This window comes from Oncorhynchus keta, unplaced genomic scaffold (genome assembly GCF_023373465.1).
Source record: "Oncorhynchus keta strain PuntledgeMale-10-30-2019 unplaced genomic scaffold, Oket_V2 Un_contig_3758_pilon_pilon, whole genome shotgun sequence".
Lineage (NCBI taxonomy): Eukaryota > Metazoa > Chordata > Actinopteri > Salmoniformes > Salmonidae > Oncorhynchus > Oncorhynchus keta.
The window spans coordinates 123,617-150,347 of NW_026287413.1; the positions used below are offsets into that span (position 1 = coordinate 123,617).

At 48.3% G+C, this 26,731-nt stretch overlaps 1 protein-coding gene, 1 long non-coding RNA gene and 1 pseudogene across 41 annotated transcripts in view; 1 reads left to right on the top strand and 2 right to left on the bottom strand.

The window, feature by feature from the left end:
- mtbp (MDM2 binding protein) overlaps positions 1-9,685 on the bottom strand; it is a 69,919-nt gene extending 60,234 nt beyond the window's left edge. The window contains 7 exon segments of the mRNA XM_052508629.1: positions 5,388-5,502; positions 5,673-5,817; positions 6,151-6,209; positions 6,801-6,943; positions 9,034-9,107; positions 9,250-9,333; positions 9,508-9,685. Of these exon segments, the coding sequence (XP_052364589.1) occupies positions 5,388-5,502; positions 5,673-5,817; positions 6,151-6,209; positions 6,801-6,943; positions 9,034-9,107; positions 9,250-9,333; positions 9,508-9,565 (678 nt within the window). The 5' untranslated portion in view covers positions 9,566-9,685.
- A 183-nt stretch (positions 9,686-9,868) lies between these two features.
- LOC127924162 (39S ribosomal protein L13, mitochondrial-like) overlaps positions 9,869-26,731 on the top strand; it is a 29,792-nt pseudogene continuing 12,929 nt past the window's right edge.
- LOC127924163 (uncharacterized) lies at positions 14,246-20,749 on the bottom strand. 40 transcript variants are annotated; one of them, XR_008117005.1, is made up of 8 exons: positions 20,566-20,746; positions 19,983-20,078; positions 19,029-19,156; positions 16,997-17,028; positions 16,324-16,387; positions 15,353-15,384; positions 14,712-14,807; positions 14,246-14,679 (listed from the first exon to the last, which is right to left on the bottom strand). It is a non-coding gene; the product is annotated as an uncharacterized LOC127924163 (long non-coding RNA). The 40 variants fall into 40 exon arrangements; XR_008117015.1 differs by lacking the exon at positions 14,712-14,807 and adding an exon at positions 14,808-14,839; XR_008117001.1 differs by having other exon boundaries at positions 14,712-14,839.

The window sequence follows — 26,731 nt, forward strand, 5'->3', positions numbered from 1 at the left end:
GTATATAGCCTCCACGTTGACTCTGTACCGTAACACCCTGTATATAGCCTCCACATTGACTGACCTCTGTAGCCTCCCATTGACTCTGTACCCCCTGTATATAGCCTCCACATTGACTCTGTACCGTAACACCCTGTATATAGCCTCCACATTGACTCTGTACCGTAACACCCTGTATATAGCCTCCACATTGACTCTGTACCGTAACACCCTGTATATAGCCTCCACATTGACTCTGTACCGTAACCCCTGTATATAGCCTCCACAGCCTCCACATTGACTCTGTACCAGTACCCCCTGTATATAGCCTCCACATTGACTCTGTACCGTACCCCCTGTATATAGCCTCCACATTGACTCTGTACTGTAACACCCTGTATATAGCCTCCACATTGACTCTGCCTCCACATTACTCTGTAGTAACCCCTGTATATAGCCTCCACATTGACTCTGTACCGTAACACCCTGTATATAGCCTCCACATTGACTCTGTAACACCCATTAGCCCCCTGTACTGTACCCTGTATATAGCCTCCACATTGACTCTGTACCAGTACCCCTGTATATAGCCTCCACATTGACTCTGTACCGTAACACCCTGTATATAGCCTCCACATTGACTCTGTAGTACCCCTGTAGCCTCCACATTGACTCTGTACCGTAACCCCTGTATATAGCCTCCACATTGACTCTGTACCGTAACACCCTGTATATAGCCTCCACATTGACTCTGTACCGTAACACCCTGTATATAGCCTCCACATTGACTCTGTACCGTAACCCCTGTATATAGCCTCCACATTGACTCAGTACCCGTAAGCCCCCTGTATATAGCCTCCACATTGACTCAGTACCGTAACCCCTGTATATAGCCTCCACATTGACTCTGTACCGTAACACCCTGTATATAGCCTCCACATTGACTCTGTACCGTAACACCCTGTATATAGCCTCCACATTGACTCAGTACCGTAACACCTGTATATAGCCTCCACATTGACTCAGTACCGTAACCCCTGTATATAGCCTCCACATTGACTCTGTACCGTAACCCCTGTATATAGCCTCCACATTGACTCTGTACCGTAACACCCTGTATATAGTCTCCACATTGACTCTGTACCGTAACACCCTGTATATAGCCTCCACATTGACTCTGTACCGTAACACCCTGTATATAGCCTCCACATTGACTCTGTACCGTAACACCCTGTATATAGTCTCCACATTGAACCCCGGCACCCCCTGTATATAGCCTCCACATTGACTCTGTACCAGTACCCCTGTATATAGCCTCCACATTGACTCTGTACCGGTACCCCCTGTATATAGCCTCCACATTGACTCAGTACCGTAACACCCTGTATATAGCCTCCACTTTGACTCTGTACCGTAACACCCTGTATATAGCCTCCACTTTGACTCTGTACCGTAACACCCTGTATATAGCCTCCACATTGACTCTGTACCGGTACCCCCTGTATATAGCCTCCACATTGACTCTGTACCGTAACACCCTGTATATAGCCTCCACTTTGACTCTGTACCGTAACACCCTGTATATAGCCTCCACTTTGACTCTGTACCGTAACACCCTGTATATAGCCTCCACATTGACTCTGTACCGTAATACCCTGTATATAGCCTCCACATCGACTCTGTACCGGTACCCCCTGTATATAGCCTCCACATTGACTCTGTACCGGTACCCCTGTATATAGCCTCCACATTGACTCTGTACTGTAACACCCTGTATATAGCCTCCACATTGACTCTGTACCAGTACCCCTGTATATAGCCTCCACATTGACTCTGTACCGTAACACCCTGTATATAGCCTCCACATTGTACCATTACCCCCTGCATATAGCCTCCACATTGACTCTGTACCAGTACCCCTGTATATAGCCTCCACATTGACTCTGTACCGTAACACCCTGTATATAGCCTCCACATTGACTCAGTACCGTAACCCCTGTATATAGCCTCCACATTGACTCTGTACCGTAACACCCTGTATATAGCCTCCACATTGACTCTGTACCGTAACACCCTGTATATAGCCTCCACATTGACTCAGTACCGTAACCCCTGTATATAGCCTCCACATTGACTCTGTACCGTAACACCCTGTATATAGTCTCCACATTGACTCTGTACCGTAACACCCTGTATATAGCCTCCACATTGACTCTGTACCGTAACACCCTGTATATAGCCTCCACATTGACTCTGTACCGTAACACCCTGTATATAGTCTCCACATTGACTCCGTACCGGCACCCCTGTATATAGCCTCCACATTGACTCTGTACCAGTACCCCCTGTATATAGCCTCCACATTGACTCTGTACCAGTACCCCTGTATATAGCCTCCACATTGACTCTGTACCAGTACCCCTGTATATAGCCTCCACATTGACTCTGTACCGTAACCCCTGTATATAGCCTCCACATAGACTCTGTACTGTAACACCCTGTATATAGCCTCCACATTGACTCAGTACCGTAACACCCTGTATATAGCCTCCACATTGACTCATTACCGTAACACCCTGTTTATAGCCTCCACATTGACTCAGTACCGTAACACTCTGTTTATAGCCTCCACGTTGACTCAGTACCGTAACACCCTGTATATAGCCTCCACGTTGACTCTGTACCGTAACACCCTGTATATAGCCTCCACATTGACTCTGTACCGTAACACCCTGTATATAGCCTCCACATTGACTCTGTACCGTAACACCCTGTATATAGCCTCCACATTGACTCTGTACCGTAACACCCTGTATATAGCCTCCACATTGACTCAGTACCGTAACACCCTGTATATAGCCTCCACATTGACTCTGTACCGTAACACCCTGTATATAGCCTCCACATTGACTCAGTACCGTAACACCCTGTATATAGCCTCCACATTGACTCTGTACCGTAACACCCTGTATATAGCCTCCACATTGACTCTGTACCGTAACACCCTGTATATAGCCTCCACATTGACTCTGTACCGTAACACCCTGTATATAGCCTCCACATTGACTCTGTACCGGTACCCCTGTATATAGCCTCCACATTGACTCTGTACCAGTACCCCTGTATATAGCCTCCACATTGACTCTGTACCGTAACACCCTGTATATAGCCTCCACATTGACTCTGTACCGTAACACCCTGTATATAGACTCCACATTGACTCTGTACCGTAACACCCTGTATATAGCCTCCACATTGACTCTGTACCGTAACACCCTGTATATAGCCTCCACATTGACTCTGTACCGTAACACCCTGTATATAGCCTCCACATTGACTCAGTACCGTAACACCCTGTATATAGCCTCCACACTGACTCTGTACCGTAACACCCTGTATATAGCCTCCACATTGACTCTGTACCGTAACACCCTGTATATAGCCTCCACATTGACTCTGTACCGTAACACCCTGTATATAGCCTCCACATTGACTCTGTACCGTAACACCCTGTATATAGCCTCCACATTGACTCTGTACCGTAACACCCTGTATATAGCCTCCACATTGACTCAGTACCGTAACACCCTGTATATAGCCTCCACATTGTTATTTTACTGCTGCTCTTTTTGTTTTACTTTTATTTCTTATTCTTTTAATGATTTTTATTTTTTTATTCTTAAAACTGCATTGTTGGTTAAGGGCTTGTTAGTAAGCATTTCACTGTAAGGTGAACCTGTTATATTTGGCACATGTGAAAAATAAAATTGATTTGATTTATTCTAAAATGTATTAAATAAAAAATGTCTCAATCTACACATAATACCCCATAATGACAAAGCAAAAACAGTTTAGAAATGTTAGCAAATGTATTAAATATAAAAAAACAGAAATGCCTTATTTACCTAAATATTCAGACACTTTTCTATGAGACTTGAAATTGAGTTCTGGTGCATTTAAAAAAATATATATATTATATATTTTTTAAATTTAACCTTAATTTAACTGTTTCCATTGATCATTTTTGAGATGTTTCTACAACTTGATTGGAGTCCACCGGTCTTAAATTCAATTGATTGGACATAATTTGGACAGGCCTGTCTATATGGTCCTACAGTTGACAGTGCATGTCAGAGGAAACACCAAGCCATGAGGTCAAAGGAATTGTCCGTAGAGCTAACGGGACAGGATTGTGTCGAGGCACAGATCTGGGGAAGGGTACCAAACAATTTCTGCAGCATTGAAGGTCCCCAAGAACACACTGGCCTCCATCATTCTTAAATGGAAGATGTTTGGAACCACCAAGACTCTTCCTAGAGCTGGCCGCCCAGCCAAACTGAGCAATCGAGGGAGAAGGGCCTGGTTAGGGAGGTGACCAAGAACCCGATGGTCACTCTGACAGAACTCCAGAGTTCCTCTGTGGAAGCCACTCCTCAGTAAACGACACACAAAAGCCTGCATAGAGTTTGCCAAAAGGCACCTAAATATTCTTAGACCATGAGAAACAAGATTCTCTGGTCTGATGAAACCAAGATTGACCTCCCTGAATTGCAAGTGTCATATTTGGATGAAACCTGACACCATCCCTACGGTGAAGCATGGTGGCAGCATCATGCTGTGGGGATGTTTTTCAGCGGCAGGGACTGGGAGACTAGTCAGGATCAAGAGAAAGATGAACGGAGCAAAGTACAGAGAGGTCCTTGATGAAAACCTGCTCCAGATCGCTCAGCACCTCAGACTGGGACGAATGTTCACCTTCAAACAGGACAACGACTCTATGTAAACAGGCAAGACAATGCAGGAGTGGCTTCTGGAAAAATCTCTGAATGTCCTTGAGTGGCCCAGCTAGAGCCCGGACTTGAACCCGATCAAACATCACTAGAGACACCTGAAAATAGCTGTGCAGTGACGTTCCCCATCAAACCTGACAGAGCTTGAGAGGATCTGCAGAGAAGAATGGGAGAAACTCCCCAAATACAGGTGTGCCAAGATTGTAGCGTCATACCCAAGAAGACTGGAGGCTGCCTACGGTGCTTTAACAAAGTACTGAGTAAAGGATCTGAATATTTATCTAAATGTGATATTTCTGTTATTTTATTGTTAATAAATTTGCCAAAAAATAATCTAAACCTGTTTTTGCTTTGTCATTATGGGGTTATGTGTGTAGATTGGGGGAGGGGGGGGGGGGTGACAATTTAATCCATTTTAGAATAAGGCTGTAACGTAACAACATGTGGAAAAGGTCAATACCTTCAGAATGCACAGTACATCTTATTGTAATAGTTCAAATACACCCGCTTCCCTTTCACATCGCTGATGTACTAACAAACTCCCCCTAGTGGTCAAGTATATAGATACAGCAGTCAAAACACTTGTAAAAACCATTCTGACTGACTAAATAATCTTACCTTTTTCTCTCTGATGAGAACACCTCCTCTCCATAACTCCCTCTCATCAATACAGGTCATGATGCTACTGGGATGTACTACTCTGGCTGACAGGTTAGAGGCTGGCTTCTGCCACCTGGAGGAACAAGCAAAGAAGGACAGACATCAGTTTATCTGTGTATTTAGCCATTCAACAAGTCTATGCTGCCCTCTAGTGGTAAAATGGAGATCACACAGGTACAACTGTTGGGAGGATTCCAGTGTCAAGTGGGCTCGTCATTTTGTATAATAGTTCTTTGTCCTTACCCAGCTTGGTGTTCAGTCACTATGGTCATCTTGGCTGTGTGCCATGTCTGCATGTGTTTCAACGAGCCAATCACAGGGAGGAAGTCCTTCAGCTTAGGAGCTTCTTCAGCAAAACCCAGAAATATCACATCTAACAGAGCTTTTCCTGGGGGAGAAACAGAGTCAGCCATAAAACACCTAGTAAACTGACACAAATATTACATCTAGGAGAAACAGAGTCAGCCATAAAACACCTAGTAAACTGACACAAATATTACATCTAGGAGAAACAGAGTCAGCCATAAAACTCCTAGTAAACTGACACAAATCTCAGATCTAGCAGAGCTTTTCCTGGGAGAGAAAGAGAGGGGAACAGAGTCAGCTATAAAACACAACACAAGCCGCGGCATGTAGGAAATATAGAGAACTCCTGGATAAGATATATAGAGGAATCTTTCTCGGTCTGGCCAAATGAACCAAGGTGAACGGAGTGAGTTACCTGGAGGGGGAAGCTGGTCTGATAACAGGTGTAATCCCTCTGCTGCCTCTTCATACAACCTGCAGTCATCACAAATCAGAACGTTATTCATACAACTATTCATTTATTCAGCCCTGACAGGGCTGAAATGTGATATTCAGAAGTTCTAGAACATCTCAAGTAAGGTCAACTTTGTATGTTTGCTTAAACACGACAGAAGTAGTATTATAGAAGAGCACAGAGCTGGGATGTGCAACATAATTAAAACAGGGCTCTATGCTAACATGTTTCACAACGAGCGCGTGTTCCTAAGTTGAAACATTTAGGAGCACAAAAATAAAATATTTGAGAAAGAGTGTTTTAATGATAAGAAATTACTAGACGTTTTTGGGGTGTTCTATGATAAATCAAGCACAATGTACCCTCAAATATTTGAGTCACTTAGGCGAGACAAAAATGTTCAGCTGGCCCTTTAAGGGTGGGAGGTTGCTGTGGAAACAGTGAAACTCCCATGTCTGACTGAGTCCGAATCTCCAGGTCACTTCACACTTGTACATTTTACTCGCACATGTGCTCATACTTGACTTTTGCCGTTCGGCCACACATCTATTTTTAGTTGTCAATGTAAGTCTAATGATGGCACTGTAGAGCCCTGTGAACATCACTCATACTGTGTCTGCTGTGGGTCAGGCTGGTCAGTCTTCTCCTCCTGCTCATCCAGAGCACTGAGACAGGCCTCCATAGTGCTGGGGCTTTCCTCCTGCTCATCGTTCTTCTGACAACTACCCAGCTCCTCCCACTCTGTACTGCAGAACTACAACCAGAAACAGGAAGGATGGCAGTCAGCCAATAGGTGATGACAGTCAGCCAATAGGTGATGACAGTCAGCCAATAGGTGATGACAGTCAGCCAATAGGTGATGACAGTCAGCCAATAGGTGATGACAGTCAGCCAATAGGTGATGACAGTCAGCCAATAGGTGATGACAGTCAGCCAATAGGTGATGACAGTCAGCCAATAGGTGATGACAGTCAGCCAATAGGTGATGACAGTCAGCCAATAGGTGATGACAGTCAGCCAATAGGTGATGACAGTCAGCCAATAGGTGATGACAGTCAGCCAATAGGTGATGACAGTCAGCCAATAGGTGATGACAGTCAGCCAATAGGTGATGACAGTCAGCCAATAGGTGATGACAGTCAGCCAATAGGTGATGACAGTCAGCCAATAGGTGATGACAGTCAGCCAATAGGTGATGACAGTCAGCCAATAGGTGATGACAGTCAGCCAATAGGTGATGACAGTCAGCCAATAGGTGATGACAGTCAGCCAATAGGTGATGACAGTCAGCCAATAGGTGATGACAGTCAGCCAATAGGTGATGACAGTCAGCCAATGTGGTGATGACAGTCAGCCAATAGGTGATGACAGTCAGCCAATGTGGTGATGACAGTCAGCCAATAGGTGATGACAGTCAGCCAATAGGTGATGACAGTCAGCCAATGTGGTGATGACAGTCAGCCAATAGGTGATGACAGTCAGCCAATAGGTGATGACAGTCAGCCAATGTGGTGATGACAGTCAGCCAATAGGTGATGACAGTCAGCCAATAGGTGATGACAGTCAGCCAATAGGTGATGACAGTCAGCCAATGTGGTGATGACAGTCAGCCAATAGGTGATGACAGTCAGCCAATAGGTGATGACAGTCAGCCAATGTGGTGATGACAGTCAGCCAATAGGTGATGACAGTCAGCCAATAGGTGATGACAGTCAGCCAATGTGGTGATGACAGTCAGCCAATAGGTGATGACAGTCAGCCAATAGGTGATGACAGTCAGCCAATAGGTGATGACAGTCAGCCAATGTGGTGATGACAGTCAGCCAATAGGTGATGACAGTCAGCCAATAGGTGATGACAGTCAGCCAATAGGTGATGACAGTCAGCCAATAGGTGATGACAGTCAACCAATAGGTGATGACAGTCAGCCAATGAGGTGATGACAGTCAGCCAATAGGTGATGACAGTCAGCCAACAGGTGATGACAGTCAGCCAATAGGTGATGACAGTCAGCCAATAGGTGATGACAGTCAGCCAATGTGGTGAATAGGACCCCCCCCAAAGAAACAGAAGACTGTGATGAATGTGTCATGTATAACTGATGAAATGGTTGGATGTTGTGTTCAACAGTAGAAGCTGCTTGCGGAGCAGGACATAGGTAGACATCTCTACATCTCCATAAACACAAAGCAGGACATAGGCAGACATCTCTACATCTCCATAAACACAAAGCAGGACATAGGTAGACATCTCTACATCTCCATAAACACAAAGCAGGACATAGGTAGACATCTCTACATCTCCATAAACACAAAGCAGGACATAGGCAGACATCTCTACATCTCCATAAACACAAAGCAGGACATAGACAGACATCTCTACATCTCCATAAACACAAAGCAGGACATAGACAGACATCTCTACATCTCCATAAACACAAAGCAGGACATAGACAGACATCTCTACATCTCCATAAACACAAAGCAGGACATAGACAGACATCTCTACATCTCCATAAACACAAAGCAGGACATAGACAGACATCTCTACATCTCCATAAACACAAAGCAGGACATAGGTAGACATCTCTACATCTCCATAAACACAAAGCAGGACATAGGTAGACATCTCTACATCTCCATAAACACAAAGCAGGACATAGGCAGACATCTCTACATCTCCATAAACACAAAGCAGGACATAGACAGACATCTCTACATCTCCATAAACACAAAGCAGGACATAGGCAGACATCTCCACATCTCCATAAACACAAAGAACGACAGAGAAGGATCAGAACGACATCCCTGATTAATACCAGACATTCCTTGACATGACACTTACCTGAGATGTCCCATGGCATGTCTGGACAGCAAAATACCACCTCTGTGAGGCTGGACCACCACTCAGAGAGCAGGCTTAGGAGGCAGAATGAGAGATGACACAATCACATTTAGCAAATGTTACTTAACCCCGTACAATGTTTAAAAGCAGGTAGACATAATGCAATCGTTTCTGCAAGCAAGACACCTGACACACACAAACAATGCATTGGCTTACCTGGAAACAGAGAAACCCTCCGTTTTGAATTACAACTGGCGATGCTCCCCAGTTTATCATAGATCTGTTTGGCAGCCTCCAATGCTGTAAAATAAACGATTACAATAATTCAAGAAGTTATGACTTACATTTACAAGAACACCACCATTGCTCATAGTATGTTTATCATCCTTTCTACTATAGATGGCTCTGCTGCTCCCTACTACAGTAGAAAACAACACGAAATCCGAGTCCGCTACAAAGCCATGGTTAACGTACCCTTCGCGCATTTATCCTCTTCTTGGTTAAAAGAAACAACTAGCACGTACCGATCCATTCCTCTGAATACTCTTCCATCAGTGTTCAGTATAAATGTCAATAAAAAGTTATGTGGACTTTTTTTCGTATTATAAAATTCATTTCCGCGCGCTCTGTCTCTGGTGAAACGGATGTTGTCACCTAGAGTTCTGGTGACGTCAGGCGCGACTTCAAAATACAACCGGCGGGAAAATACATGTTTAATGACCATGAATGATATTATCAAAACCAAATATTCTTTGGCATATTCTTTGATGGTTTCCTCACTAAAATATACCAATATCATCGGTTACATATTATTCACCGAAAATGTACTAGTTATCCATTCAGGATTTCAGGAACAGATTTACAATTTGGACACAGGAACGGAGTTTTTTTATCCATGTTTCGACTCAATACAACGCTGCACCATCTGCTCACATTGGGGGTCAATCTGGAATGATGTGCTCGTAATTCAAGTAGTATGTCCAGTTTTACTAAATCTGCCCAGGTAATACTTTATCTTTTATACGTAATTGTATTTAGAACCAGCATTAAATGTGTAAATGTGTCAGTTATATGCTAAACTCATCGCTATCCGATGGTAAATGGAGCTAACGTTAGCTAGCTAGCTATCCGCAATCAGTCCAGCTAGCTAATCTCTTTATTAATCGTAGTCTTAAATTACAGTGGGATCTTTTCTTGCAATGATTTATTGTATGAGTATAATCCGTGTGCCCAAGCCAGCGTGCAGCTACATGTTTGTGGCTTGAGAGCTGACAACTGTGTGTTGATGAGGGATGCTGTGCTACTAATGTGTCTGAAACTCAGAATTGACTTGATCTCTCTCTCTCTCTCTCTCTGTTCCCCGTATTCAGCAATGGGCTACCTTTGCCAGGTCGTGGTACCTGATAGACGCTCGGATGCAGCCTCCAGGGAAGATTGCCACTATGTGTGCAATCAGGCTACAGGGGGAAACACAAACCTATCTACCATGCACTGAGTAAGTAGACAGCTAGCTCGTATGCCCGTTTGAGAAATGATGTGTTTTGCTGAATGTGTGTGACTGTGCAATACAGTCTGCAGTTGATTTGAGTATTTAATTAGATTTTCTTCACAGCCAGCCAGGACATATTCTCCATAATCAGAGATTTGTTTGTGGCCATAACAATGACCACATGGTGGCGCTAAAGTATCACTGTGAAACCAATAGACCCCAACTATGCACATAACCATAGAACCCACACACCTCTTATTTTTCATCAACTGCCTTCAGCATTCCTTCAAAACCTGTGTCTATTCACACTAATTTGATTTGACTGTGAGGAGAATGCCTCCACACATGTGAAGGTCCATGTGTGGCGACAGGGACCCTGAGGGATATGTGTAACCTTTAACCAGTTAACAAACTCTTATTTACAATGACGACCTACCCCGGCCAACGCTGCGGCAAATGTGCGCCGTCCTATGGGACTTCCAATGTGATACAGCCTGGATTCGAACCTGGTACTATAGTGACGCCTCTTGCACTGAGATACAGTGTCTTACACCACTGCGCCACTCGGCAGCCCCTCGGGATGGAGAACCCTGTCCGTTACTTTCCCCTCATCCCTGGAGCTGTGCCTGTTAACGGTTGTGTGTGACAGGGACCCTGAGGGATGGAGAACCCTGTCCGTTACTTTCCCCTCATCCCTGGAGCTGTGCCTGTTAACGGTTGTGTGTGACAGGGACCCTGAGGGATGGAGAACCCTGTCCGTTACTTTCCCCTCATCCCTGGAGCTGTGCCTGTTAACGGTTGTGTGTGACAGGGACCCTGAGGGATGGAGAACCCTGTCCATTACTTTCCCCTCATCCCTGGAGCTGTGCCTGTTAACGGTTGTGTGTGACAGGGACCCTGAGGGATGGAGAACCCTGTCCATTACTTTCCCCTCATCCCTGGAGCTGTGCTCTGTTAACGGTTGTGTGTAGCAGGGACCCTGAGGGATGGAGAACCCTGACCATTACTTTCCCTCATCCCTGGAGCTGTGCTCTGTTAACGGTTGTGTGTGACAGGGACCCTGAGGGATGGAGAACCCTGTCCATTACTTTCCCCTCATCCCTGGAGCTGTGCCTGTTAACGGTTGTGTGTGACAGGGACCCTGAGGGATGGAGAACCCTGTCCATTACTTTCCCCTCATCCCTGGAGCTGTGCCTGTTAACGGCTGGAATCCTATTCCATGACCCTGTTTGACCTATTCCATGACCCTGTTTGACCTATTCCATGACCCTGTTTGACCTATTCCATGACCCTGTTTGACCTATTCCATGACCCTGTTTGACCTATTCTATGACCCTGTTTGACCTATTCTATGACCCTGTTTGACCTATTCTATGACCCTGTTTGACCTATTCTATGACCCTGTTTGACCTATTCCATGACCCTGTTTGACCTATTCCATGACCCTGTTTGACCTATTCCATGACCCTGTTTGACCTATTCCATGACCCTGTTTGACCTATTCCATGACCCTGTTTGACCTATTCCATGACCCTGTTTGACCTATTCTATGACCCTGTTTGACCTTTTCTATTAAATGTTTCATGCTGGTTGTTGAATAACCATTCAAACTAAGAAGGGTTTTATTCTCTTGTTTTATACAGTACCAGTCAAATATATACAGTACCAGTCAAATATATACAGTACCAGTCAAAAGTTTGGACACACCTACTCATTCATTTTTCTTTATTGTTTTTACTATTTTCTACATTGTAGAATAATAGTGACTCCATCAAAACTATTAAATAACACACATGGAATCATGTAGTAACCAGAAAAGTGTTAAACAAATCAAAATATATTTGAAGTTCTTCAAAGTAGCCACCCTTTGCCTTGATGACAGCTTTTCACACTCTTGACATTCTCTCAGCCAGCTTCACCTGGAATGCTTTTCCAACAGTCTTGAAGGAGCTCCCACATATGCTGAGCACTTGTTGGCTGCTTTTCCTTCACTTTGCCTTCCAACTCATCCCAAACCATCTCAATTTAGTTGAGGTTGTTGATTGTGGAGCCCAGGTCATCTGATGCAACACTCTATCACTCTCCTTCTTGGTCAAATAGTCCTTACACAGCCTGGAGGTGTATTGGGTCATTGTCCTGTTGAAAAACAAATGATAGTCCCACTAAGGGGAAACCAGATAGGATGGAGTATTGCTGCAGAATGCTGTGGTAGCCATGCTGGTTAAGTGTGTTGAATTGTAATTATATCACAGACAGTGTCACCAGCTCATCCATGCTCCATTCACGTACTCTGCGTCTCACAATGACAGAGTGGTTGGGACCAGAAATCTAAATGTTGGCCTCATCAGACCAAAGGACAGCTTTCCACCGGTCTAATGTCCATTGCTCGTGTTTCTTGGCCCAAGCACGTTTCTTGTGACCTTTTAGTAGTGGTTTCTTTACAGCAATTCCACCATGAAGGCCTGAACATCAACGGTTCTCCTCTGAACAGTTGATGTTGAGATGTCCATTACCTGAACTCTGAAGCATTTATTTGGGCTGCAATTTCTGAGGCTGGTAACTAACGAACGTATCCTCTGCAGCAGAGGGAACTCTGGGTCTTCCTTTCCTGTAGTGGTCCTCATTAGAGCCAGTTTCTTTATAACACTTGATGGTTTTTGCAACTGCACTTGAAGAAACTGTTAAAAGTTCTTGAAATTTTCCGGATTAACTGACCTTCATCTCTAAATGTAACGATGGACTGTCGTTTCTCCCAACCACTCTTAATTAGAGAGATGCGGGGGCTGCCTTAATTAACATCTACGTCATCGGCGCCCGGGGAACAATATTTTACCTGTCAGCTCGGGAATTCGATCCAGCAACCTTTTGGTTACTGGTCCAGCGCTCTAACCACTAGGCTACCTGCCGTCCCTACACTCTAACCACTAGGCTACCTGCCGTCCCTACACTCTAACCACTAGGCTACCTGCCGTCCCTACACTCTAACCACTAGGCTACCTGCCGTCCCTCCACTCTAACCACTAGGCTACCTGCCGTCCCTACACTCTAACCACTAGGCTACCTGCCGTCCCTACACTCTAACCACTAGGCTACCTGCCGTCGCTACACTCTAACCACTAGACTACCTGCCATCGCTACAATCTAACCACTAGGCTACCTGCCGTCCCTACACTCTAACCACTAGGCTACCTGCCGTCGCTACACTCTAACCACTAGGCTGCCTGACGTCGCTACACTCTAACCACTAGGCTACCTGCCGTTGCTACACTCTAACCACTAGGCTACCTGCCGTCCCTCCACTCTAACCACTAGGCTACCTTCCGTCCCTACACTCTAACCACTAGGCTACCTGCCGTCCCTACACTCTAACCACTAGGCTACCTGCCTGTCCCTACAATCTAACCACTAGGCTACCCGCCTGTCCCTACACTCTAACCACTAGACTACCTGCCTGTCCCTACAATCTAACCACTAGGCTACCTGCCGTCCCTACAATCTAACCACTAGGCTACCCGCCTGTCCCTACACTCTAACCACTAGACTACCTGCCTGTCCCTACAATCTAACCACTAGACTACCTGCCTGCCCCTCCACTCTAACCACTAGGCTACCTGCCTGCCCCTCCACTCTAACCACTAGACTACCTGCCTGCCCCTCCACTCTAACCCCTAGGCTACCTGCCGTCCCTACACTCTAACCACTAGGCTACCTGCCGCCCCTCCACTCTAACCACTAGACTACCTGCCGTCCCTCCACTCTAACCACTAGACTACCTGCCGTCCCTCCACTCTAACCACTAGACTACCTGCCGTCCCTCCACTCTAACCACTAGGCTACCTGCCGTCCCTACACTCTAACCACTAGGCTACCTGCCGTCCCTCCACTCTAACCACTAGGCTACCTGCCGTCCCTCCACTCTAACCACTAGACTACCTGCCGTCCCTACACTCTAACCACTAGACTACCTGCCGTCCCTCCACTCTAACCACTAGACTACCTGCCGTCCCTCCACTCTAACCACTAGACTACCTGCCGTCCCTCCACTCTAACCACTAGACTACCTGCCGTCCCTCCACTCTAACCACTAGACTACCTGCCGTCCCTACACTCTAACCACTAGACTACCTGCCGTCCCTACACTCTAACCACTAGACTACCTGCTGTCCCTACACTCTAACCACTAGACTACCTGCCGTCCCTCCACTCTAACCACTAGACTACCTGCCGTCCCTACACTCTAACCACTAGACTACCTGCCGTCCCTCCACTCTAACCACTAGACTACCTGCCGTCCCTCCACTCTAACCACTAGACTACCTGCCGTCCCTACACTCTAAACACTAGGCTACCTGCCGTCCCTACACTCTAACCACTGGGCTACCTGCCGTCCCTACACTCTAACCACTAGGCTACCTGCCGTCCCTACACTCTAACCACTAGGCTACCTGCCGTCCCTACACTCTAACCACTAGGCTACCTGCCGTCGCTACACTCTAACCACTAGGCTACCTGCCGTCGCTACACTCTAACCACTAGGCTACCTGCCGTCCCTACACTCTAACCACTAGGCTACCTGCCGTCGCTACACTCTAACCACTAGGCTGCCTGACGTCGCTACACTCTAACCACTAGGCTACCTGCCGTTGCTACACTCTAACCACTAGGCTACCTGCCGTCCCTCCACTCTAACCACTAGGCTACCTTCCGTCCCTACACTCTAACCACTAGGCTACCTTCCGTCCCTACACTCTAACCACTAGGCTACCTGCCGTCCCTACACTCTAACCACTAGGCTACCTGCCTGTCCCTACAATCTAACCACTAGACTACCTGCCGTCCCTACACTCTAACCACTAGACTACCTGCCGTCCCTCCACTCTAACCACTAGACTACCTGCCGTCCCTCCACTCTAACCACTAGGCTACCTGCCTGTCCCTCCACTCTAACAACTAGACTACCTGCCGTCCCTACACTCTAACCACTAGGCTACCTGCCGTCGCTACACTCTAACCACTAGGCTACCTGCCGTTGCTACACTCTAACCACTAGGCTACCTGCCGTCCCTACACTCTAAACACTAGGCTACCTGCCGTCGCTACACTCTAACCACTAGGCTACCTGCCGTTGCTACACTCTAACCACTAGGCTACCTGCCGTCCCTCCACTCTAACCACTAGGCTACCTTCCGTCCCTACACTCTAACCACTAGGCTACCTGCCGTCCCTACACTCTAACCACTAGGCTACCTGCCTGTCCCTACAATCTAACCACTAGGCTACCCGCCTGTCCCTACACTCTAACCACTAGACTACCTGCCTGTCCCTACACTCTAACCACTAGGCTACCTGCCTGTCCCTACAATCTAACCACTAGGCTACCTGCCGTCCCTACACTCTAACCACTAGACTACCTGCCTGCCCCTCCACTCTAACCACTAGGCTACCTGCCGTCCCTACACTCTAACCACTAGGCTACCTGCCTGTCCCTACACTCTAACCACTAGGCTACCTGCCTGTCCCTACAATCTAACCACTAGGCTACCTGCCGTCCCTACACTCTAACCACTAGGCTACCTGCCTGCCCCTCCACTCTAACCACTAGACTACCTGCCTGCCCCTCCACTCTAACCACTAGGCTACCTGCCGTCCCTACACTCTACCCACTAGGCTACCTGCCTGTCCCTACAATCTAACCACTAGGCTACCTGCCGTCCCTACACTCTAACCACTAGACTACCTGCTGTCCCTACACTCTAACCACTAGACTACCTGCCGTCCCTCCACTCTAACCACTAGACTACCTGCCGTCCCTACACTCTAACCACTAGACTACCTGCCGTCCCTCCACTCTAACCACTAGACTACCTGCCGTCCCTCCACTCTAACCACTAGGCTACCTGCCGTCCCTACACTCTAACCACTAGGCTACCTGCCGTCCCTACACTCTAACCACTAGGCTACCTGCCGTCCCTACACTCTAAACACTAGGCTACCTGCCGTCCCTACACTTTAACCACTGGGCTACCTGCCGTCCCTACACTCTAACCACTGGGCTACCTGCCGTCCCTACACTCTAACCACTAGGCTACCTGCCGTCCCTACACTCTAACCACTAGGCTACCTGCCGTCGCTACACTCTAACCACTAGGCTACCTGCCGTCGCTACACTCTAACCACTAGGCTACCTGCCGTCCCTACACTCTAACCACTAGGCTACCTGCCGTCGCTACACTCTAACCACTAGGCTGCCTGACGTCGCTACACTCTAACCACTAGGCTACCTGCCGTTGCTACACTCTAACCACTAGGCTACCTGCCGTCCCTCCACTCTAACCACTAGGCTACCTTCCGTCCCTACACTCTAACCACTAGGCTACCTTCCGTCCCTACACTCTAACCACTAGGCTACCTGCCGTCCCTACACTCTAACCACTAGGCTACCTGCCTGTCCCTACAATCTAACCACTAGACTACCTGCCGTCCCTACACTCTAACCACTAGACTACCTGCCGTCCCTCCACTCTAACCACTAGACTACCTGCCGTCCCTCCACTCTAACCACTAGGCTACCTGCCTGTCCCTTCACTCTAACAACTACACTCTAACCTGTAGGCCCTCCACTCTAACCACTAGGCTACCTGCCGTTCCCTACACTCTAACCACTAGGCTACCTGCCGTCCCTACACTCTAACCACTAGGCTACCTGCCGCTACACTCTAACCACTAGGCTACCTGCCGTTGCTACACTCTAACCACTAGGCTACCTGCCGTCCCTCCACTCTAACCACTAGGCTACCTTCCGTCCCTACACTCTAACCACTAGGCTACCTGCCGTCCCTACACTCTAACCACTAGGCTACCTGCCTGTCCCTACAATCTAACCACTAGGCTACCCGCCTGTCCCTACACTCTAACCACTAGACTACCTGCCTGTCCCTACACTCTAACCACTAGGCTACCTGCCTGTCCCTACAATCTAACCACTAGGCTACCTGCCGTCCCTACACTCTAACCACTAGGCTACCTGCCTGCCCCTCCACTCTAACCACTAGACTACCTGCCTGCCCCTCCACTCTAACCACTAGGCTACCTGCCGTCCCTACACTCTAACCACTAGGCTACCTGCCTGTCCCTACACTCTAACCACTAGGCTACCTGCCTGTCCCTACAATCTAACCACTAGGCTACCTGCCGTCCCTACACTCTAACCACTAGGCTACCTGCCTGCCCCTCCACTCTAACCACTAGACTACCTGCCTGCCCCTCCACTCTAACCACTAGGCTACCTGCCGTCCCTACACTCTACCCACTAGGCTACCTGCCTGTCCCTACAATCTAACCACTAGGCTACCTGCCGTCCCTACACTCTAAACACTAGGCTACCTGCCGTCGCTACACTCTAACCACTAGGCTACCTGCCGTCGCTACACTCTAACCACTAGGCTACCTGCCGTCCCTCCACTCTAACCACTAGGCTACCTTCCGTCCCTACACTCTAACCACTAGGCTACCTGCCGTCCCTACACTCTAACCACTAGGCTACCTGCCTGTCCCTACAATCTAACCACTAGGCTACCCGCCTGTCCCTACACTCTAACCACTAGACTACCTGCCTGTCCCTACACTCTAACCACTAGGCTACCTGCCTGTCCCTACAATCTAACCACTAGGCTACCTGCCGTCCCTACACTCTAACCACTAGGCTACCTGCCTGCCCCTCCACTCTAACCACTAGACTACCTGCCTGCCCCTCCACTCTAACCACTAGGCTACCTGCCGTCCCTACACTCTAACCACTAGGCTACCTGCCTGTCCCTACACTCTAACCACTAGGCTACCTGCCTGTCCCTACAATCTAACCACTAGGCTACCTGCCGTCCCTACACTCTAACCACTAGGCTACCTGCCTGCCCCTCCACTCTAACCACTAGACTACCTGCCTGCCCCTCCACTCTAACCACTAGGCTACCTGCCGTCCCTACACTCTACCCACTAGGCTACCTGCCTGTCCCTACAATCTAACCACTAGGCTACCTGCCGTCCCTACACTCTAACCACTAGGCTACCTGCCTGCCCCTCCACTCTAACCACTAGACTACCTGCCTGCCCCTCCACTCTAACCCCTAGGCTACCTGCCGTCCCTACACTCTAACCACTAGGCTACCTGCCTGCCCCTCCACTCTAACCACTAGACTACCTGCCGTCCCTCCACTCTAACCACTAGACTACCTGCCGTCCCTCCACTCTAACCACTAGACTACCTGCCGTCCCTCCACTCTAGCCACTAGGCTACCTGCCGTCCCTACACTCTAACCACTAGGCTACCTGCCGTCCCTACACTCTAACCACTAGGCTACCTGCCGTCCCTCCACTCTAACCCTAGACTACCTGCCGTCCCTACACTCTAACCACTAGGTCCCTCCACTCTAACCACTATACTACCTGCCGTCCCTCCACTCTAACCACTAGACTACCTGCCGTCCCTCCACTCTAACCAATAGACTACCTGCCGTCCCTCCACTCTAACCACTAGACTACCTGCCGTCCCTACACTCTAACCACTAGACTACCTGCCGTCCCTACACTCTAACCACTAGACTACCTGCCGTCCCTACACTCTAACCACTAGACTACCTGCCGTCCCTCCACTCTAACCACACTAGTCCCTACACTCTAACCACTAGACTACCTGCCTGTCCCTACAATCTAACCACTAGGCTACCCCGTCCCTACACTCTAACCACTAGGCTACCTGCCTGCCCCTCCACTCTAACCACTAGACTACCTGCCTGCCCCTCCACTCTAACCACTAGGCTACCTGCCGTCCCTACACTCTACCCACAGGCTACCTGCCTGTCCCTACAATCTAACCACTAGGCTACCTGCCGTCCCTACACTCTAACCACTAGGCTACCTGCCTGCCCCTCCACTCTAACCACTAGACTACCTGCCTGCCCCTCCACTCTAACCCCTAGGCTACCTGCCGTCCCTACACTCTAACCACTAGGCTACCTGCCTGCCCCTCCACTCTAACCACTAGACTACCTGCCGTCCCTCCACTCTAACCACTAGACTACCTGCCGTCCCTCCACTCTAACCACTAGACTACCTGCCGTCCCTCCACTCTAGCCACTAGGCTACCTGCCGTCCCTACACTCTAACCACTAGGCTACCTGCCGTCCCTACACTCTAACCACTAGGCTACCTGCCGTCCCTCCCTCTAACCACTAGACTACCTGCCGTCCCTACACTCTAACCACTAGGCTACCTGCCGTCCCTCCACTCTAACCACTAGACTACCTGCCGTCCCTCCACTCTAACCACTAGACTACCTGCCGTCCCTCCACTCTAACCACTAGACTACCTGCCGTCCCTCCACTCTAACCACTAGACTACCTGCCGTCCCTCCACTCTAACCACTAGACTACCTGCCGTCCCTCCACTCTAACCACTAGGCTACCTGCCGTCCCTACACTCTAACCACTAGACTACCTGCCGTCCCTCCACTCTAACCACTAGACTACCTGCCGTCCCTACACTCTAACCACTAGACTACCTGCCTGTCCCTACAATCTAACCACTAGGCTACCTGCCGTCCCTACACTCTAACCACTAGGCTACCTGCCTGCCCCTCCACTCTAACCACTAGACTACCTGCCTGCCCCTCCACTCTAACCACTAGGCTACCTGCCGTCCCTACACTCTACCCACTAGGCTACCTGCCTGTCCCTACAATCTAACCACTAGGCTACCTGCCGTCCCTACACTCTAACCACTAGGCTACCTGCCTGCCCCTCCACTCTAACCACTAGACTACCTGCCTGCCCCTCCACTCTAACCCCTAGGCTACCTGCCGTCCCTACACTCTAACCACTAGGCTACCTGCCTGCCCCTCCACTCTAACCACTAGACTACCTGCCGTCCCTCCACTCTAACCACTAGACTACCTGCCGTCCCTCCACTCTAACCACTAGACTACCTGCCGTCCCTCCACTCTAACCACTAGGCTACCTGCCGTCCCTCCACTCTAACCACTAGGCTACCTGCCGTCCCTCCACTCTAACCACTAGACTACCTGCCGTCCCTACACTCTAACCACTAGACTACCTGCCGTCCCTCCACTCTAACCACTAGACTACCTGCCGTCCCTCCACTCTAACCACTAGACTACCTGCCGTCCCTCCACTCTAACCACTAGGCTACCTGCCGTCCCTCCACTCTAACCACTAGGCTACCTGCAAGTCAACCACTTGGTCATCTATCATTCTCTACCCATTATATCTCATTCAGAAACCACCTTTTTGTTGTGGTGGCAGGCAATCAAATGATGAATCTTTTCCTGCATTCCTTGATAATCTTTTGAAAGGAGCTAAAAGAACATCCCTTGGAACATGTCAGCAAAATATGTTTCTACGGAGTTTCTACGGAGTTTCTACGGAGTTTGTGATGATTTCTAATGAGCACGTGTCTCTGTGTTCCTCAGGTGATGTTGGAGACCATGTAGTAGTCATGAACAGCAGACACATAGCCTTCTCTGGGAACAAATGGGAACAGAAGATGTACTCCTCTCACACCCAGTAAGGCCTCAGACTGTCTGTCTGTTACACATGGAATGAACCAGTGAACACATGTGTGTAGAGTGATGTGGTTGACTAAGTCTATGTGTGTAGAGTGATGTGGTTGACTAAGTCTATGTGTAGAGTGATGTGGTTGACTAAGTCTATGTGTGTAGAGTGATGTGGTTGACTAAGTCTATGTGTGTAATGAGTGATGTGGTTGACTAAGTCTATGTGTGTAATGAGTGATGTGGTTGACTAAGTCTATGTGTGTAGAGAGATGTGGTTGACTAAGTCTATGTGTGTAGAGTGATGTGGTTGACTAAGTCTATGTGTGTAGAGTGATGTGGTTGACTAAGCCTATGTGTGTAGAGTGATGTGGTTGACTAAGTCTATGTGTGTAGAGTGATGTGGTTGACTAAGTCTATGTGTGTAGAGTGATGTGGTTGACTAAGCCTATGTGTGTAGAGTGATGTGGTTGACTAAGTCTATGTGTGTAGAGTGATGTGGTTGACTAAGCCTATGTGTGTAGAGTGATGTGGTTGACTAAGTCTATGTGTGTAATGAGTGATGTGGTTGACTAAGTCTATGTGTGTAGAGTGATGTGGTTGACTAAGTCTATGTGTGTAATGAGTGATGTGGTTGACTAAGTCTATGTGTGTAATGAGTGATGTGGTTGACTAAGCCTATGTGTGTAATGAGTGATGTGGTTGACTAAGTCTATGTGTGTAGAGTGATGTGGTTGACTAAGTCTATGTGTGTAATGAGTGATGTGGTTGACTAAGTCTATGTGTGTAATGAGTGATGTGGTTGACTAAGCCTATGTGTGTAGAGTGATGTGGTTGACTAAGCCTATGTGTGTAGAGTGATGTGGTTGACTAAGTCTGTGTGTAGAGTGATGTGGTTGACTAAGTCTATGTGTGTAATGAGTGATGTGGTTGACTAAGTCTGTGTGTGTAGAGTGATGTGGTTGACTAAGTCTGTGTGTAATGAGAGATGTGGTTGACTAAGTCTATGTGTGTAATGAGTGATGTGGTTGACTAAGTCTGTGTGTAGAGTGATGTGGTTGACTAAGTCTGTGTGTAGAGTGATGTGGTTGACTAAACCTATGTGTGTAGAGAGATGTGGTTGACTAAACCTATGTGTGTAGAGAGATGTGGTTGACTAAGTCTATGTGTGTAGAGTGATGTGGTTGACTAAGTCTGTGTGTAGAGTGATGTGGTTGACTAAGTCTGTGTGTGTAATGAGTGATGTGGTTGACTAAGTCTATGTGTGTAATGAGTGATGTGGTTGACTAAGTCTATGTGTGTAATGAGTGATGTGGTTGACTAAGTCTATGTGTGTAATGAGTGATGTGGTTGACTAAGTCTATGTGTGTAATGAGTGATGTGGTTGACTAAACCTATGTGTGTAATGAGTGATGTGGTTGACTAAGTCTGTGTGTAATGAGAGATGTGGTTGACTAAGTCTATGTGTGTAATGAGTGATGTGGTTGACTAAGTCTGTGTGTAATGAGTGATGTGGTTGACTAAGTCTATGTGTGTAGAGTGATGTGGTTGACTAAACCTATGTGTGTAGAGAGATGTGGTTGACTAAACCTATGTGTGTAGAGAGATGTGGTTGACTAAACCTATGTGTGTAGAGAGATGTGGTTGACTAAGTCTATGTGTGTAGAGTGATGTGGTTGACTAAGTCTATGTGTGTAGAGTGATGTGGTTGACTAAGTCTATGTGTGTAGAATGTGGTTGACTAATGTGTGTAATGAGTGATGTGGTTGACTAAGTCTATGTGTGTAATGAGTGATGTGGTTGACTAAGTCTATGTGTGTAATGAGTGATGTGGTTGACTAAGTCTATGTGTGTAATTTACATTTACATTTAAGTCATTCAGCAGACGCTCTTATCCAGAGCGACTTACAAATTGGTGCATTCACCTTATGACATCCAGTGGAACAGCCACTTACATCTAAATCTTTTTTTTTTGGGGGAGAAGGGGGGTGTGAGAAGGATTACTTACCCTTACTTACCCTATCCTAGGTATTCCTTGAAGAGGTGGGGTTTCAGGTGTCTCCGGAAGGTGGTGATTGACTCCGCTGTCCTGGCGTCGTGAGGGAGTTTGTTCCACCATTGGGGGCCAGAGCAGCGAACAGTTTTGACTGGGCTGAGCAGGAACTGTACTTCCTCAGTGGTAGGGAGGCGAGCAGGCCAGAGGTGGATGAACGCAGTGCCCTTGTTTGGGTATAGGGCCTGATCAGAGCCTGGAGGTACTGAGGTGCCGTTCCCCTCACAGCTCCGTAGGCAAGCACCATGGTCTTGTAGCGGATGCGAGCTTCAACTGGAAGCCAGTGGAGAGAGCGGAGGAGCGGGGTGACGTGAGAGAACTTGGGAAGGTTGAACACCAGACGGGCTGCGGCGTTCTGGATGAGTTGTAGGGGTTTAATGGCACAGGCAGGGAGCCCAGCCAACAGCGAGTTGCAGTAATCAAGACGGGAGATGACAAGTGCCTGGATTAGGACCTGCGCCGCTTCCTGTGTGAGGCAGGGTCGTACTCTGCGGAAGTTGTAGAGCATGAACCTACAGGAACGGGACACTGCCTTGATGTTAGTTGAGAACGTCAGGGTGTTGTCCAGGATCACGCCAAGGTTCTTAGCGCTCTGGGAGGAGGACACAATGGAGTTGTCAACCGTGATGGCGAGATCATGGAACGGGCAGTCCTTCCCCGGGAGGAAGAGGAGCTCCGTCTTGCTGAGGTTCAGCTTGAGGTGGTGATCCGTCATCCACACTGATATGTCTGCCAGACATGCAGAGATGCGATTCGCCACCTGGTCATCAGAAGGGGGAAAGGAGAAGATTAATTGTGTGTCGTCTGCATAGCAATGATAGGAGAGACCATGTGAGGTTATGACAGAGCCAAGTGACTTGGTGTATAGCGAGAATAAGAGAGGGCCTAGAACAGAGCCCTGGGGGACACCAGTGGTGAGAGCGCGTGGTGAGGAGACAGATTCTCGCCACGCCACCTGGTAGGAGCGACCTGTCAGGTAGGACGCAATCCAAGCGTGGGCCGCGCCGGAGATGCCCAACTCGGAGAGGAGGATCTGATGGTTCACAGTATCGAAGGCAGCCGATAGGTCTAGAAGGATGAGAGCAGAGGAGAGAGAGTTAGCTTTAGCGGTGCGGAGCGCCTCTGTGATACAGAGAAGAGCAGTCTCAGTTGAATGACTAGTCTTGAAACCTGACTGATTTGGATCAAGAAGGTCATTCTGAGAGAGATAGCGGTAGAGCTGGCCAAGGACGGCACGCTCAAGAGTTTTGGAGAGAAAAGAGAGAAGGGATACTGGTCTGTAGTTGTTGACATCGGAGGGATCGAGTGTAGGTTTTTTCAGAAGGGGTGCAACTCTCGCTCTCTTGAAGACGGGAGGGACGTAGCCAGCGGTCAGGGATGAGTTGATGAGCGAGGTGAGGTAAGGGAGAAGGTCTCCGGAAATGGTCTGGAGAAGAGAGGAGGGGATAGGGTCAAGCGGGCAGGTTGTTGGGCGGCCGGCCGTCACAAGACGCGAGATTTCATCTGGAGAGAGAGGGGAGAAAGAGGTCAGAGCATAGGGTAGGGCAGTGTGAGCAGAACCAGCGGTGTCGTTTGACTTAGCAAACGAGGATCGGATGTCGTCGACCTTCTTTTCAAAATGGTTGACGAAGTCATCTGCAGAGAGGGGAGGAGGGGGGAGGATTCAGGAGGGAGGAGAAGGTGGCAAAGAGCTTCCTAGGGTTAGAGGCAGATGCTTGGAATTTAGAATGGTAGAAAGTGGCTTTAGCAGCAGAGACAGAGGAGGAAAATGTAGAGAGGAGGGAGTGAAAGGATGCCAGGTCCGCAGGGAGGCGAGTTTTCCTCCATTTCCGCTCGGCTGCCCGGAGCCCTGTTCTGTGAGCTCGCAATGAGTCGTCGAGCCACAGAGCGGGAGGGGAGGACCGAGCCGGCCTGGAGGATAGGGGACATAGAGAGTCAAAGGATGCAGTAAGGGAGGAGAGGAGGGTTGAGGAGGCAGAATCAGGAGATAGGTTGGAGAAAGTTTGAGCAGAGGGAAGAGATGATAGGATGGAAGAGGAGAGAGTAGCGGGGGAGAGAGAGCGACGGTTGGGACGGCGCGATACCATCCGAGTAGGGGCAGTGTGGGAAGTGTTGGATGAGAGCGAGAGGGAAAAGGATACAAGGTAGTGGTCGGAGACTTGGAGGGGAGTTGCAATGAGGTTAGTGGAAGAACAGCATCTAGTAAAGATGAGGTCAAGCGTATTGCCTGCCTTGTGAGTAGGGGGAAGGTGAGAGGGTGAGGTCAAAAGAGGAGAGGAGTGGAAAGAAGGAGGCAGAGAGGAATGAGTCAAAGGTAGACGTGGGGAGGTTAAAGTCGCCCAGAACTGTGAGAGGTGAGCCGTCCTCAGGAAAGGAGCTTATCAAGGCATCAAGCTCATTGATGAACTCTCCGAGGGAACCTGGAGGGCGATAAATGATAAGGATGTTAAGCTTGAAAGGGCTGGTAACTGTGACAGCATGGAATTCAAAGGAGGCGATAGACAGATGGGTAAGGGGAGAAAGAGAGAAAGACCACTTGGGAGAGATGAGGATCCCGGTGCCACCACCCCACTGACCAGAAGCTCTCGGGGTGTGCGAGAACACGTGGGCGGACGAGGAGAGAGCAGTAGGAGTAGCAGTGTTATCTGTGGTGATCCATGTTTCCGTCAGTGCCAAGAAGTCAAGGGACTGGAGGGAGGCATAGGCTGAGATGAACTCTGCCTTGTTGGCCGCAGATCGGCAGTTCCAGAGGCTACCGGAGACCTGGAACTCCACGTGGGTCGTACGCGCTGGGACCACCAGATTAGGTGGTCGCGGCCACGCGGTGTGGAGCGTTTGTATGGTCTGTGCAGAGAGGAGAGAACAGGGATAGACAGACACATAGTTGACAGGCTACAGAAAAGGCTACGCTAATGCAAGGAGATTGAATGACAAGTGGACTACACGTCTCGAATGTTCAGAAAGTTAAGCTTACGTAGCAAGAATCTTATTGACTAAAATGATTAAAATGATACAGTACTGCTAAAGTAGGCTAGCTGGCAGTAGCTGCGTTGTTGACACTACACTAATCAAGTCGTTCCGTTGAGTGTAATAGTTTCTGCAGTGTTGCTATTCGGGGCTAGCTGGCTAGCTAGCAGTGTTGTTTACGTTACGTTGCGTTAAAAGAACGACAATAGCTGGCTAGCTAACCTAGGAAATCGCTCTAGACTACACAATTATCTTTGAAACAAAGACGGCTATGTAGCTAGCTATGTAGCTAGCTACGATCAAACAAATCAAACCGTTGTACTGTAATGAAATGAAATGAAAATGTGATACTACCTGACCGGTGATTGAATTCGAATCAGTAGACGTGTGGTGACGTTGGCTAGCTGTTAGCTGTTGGCTAGCTAGCAGAGTCTCCTACGTTAAGGACGACAAATAGCTGGCTAGCGAACCTCAGTGAATTAAGATAATCACTCCAAGGCTACACACACTAAACTACACAATTATCTTGGAAACAAAGACAGCTATGTAGCTAGCTAACACTAGACTAATCAAGTCGTTCAGTTGAGTGAATAGCACTACAGTGATGCTAATCTGTGTGCGTTAG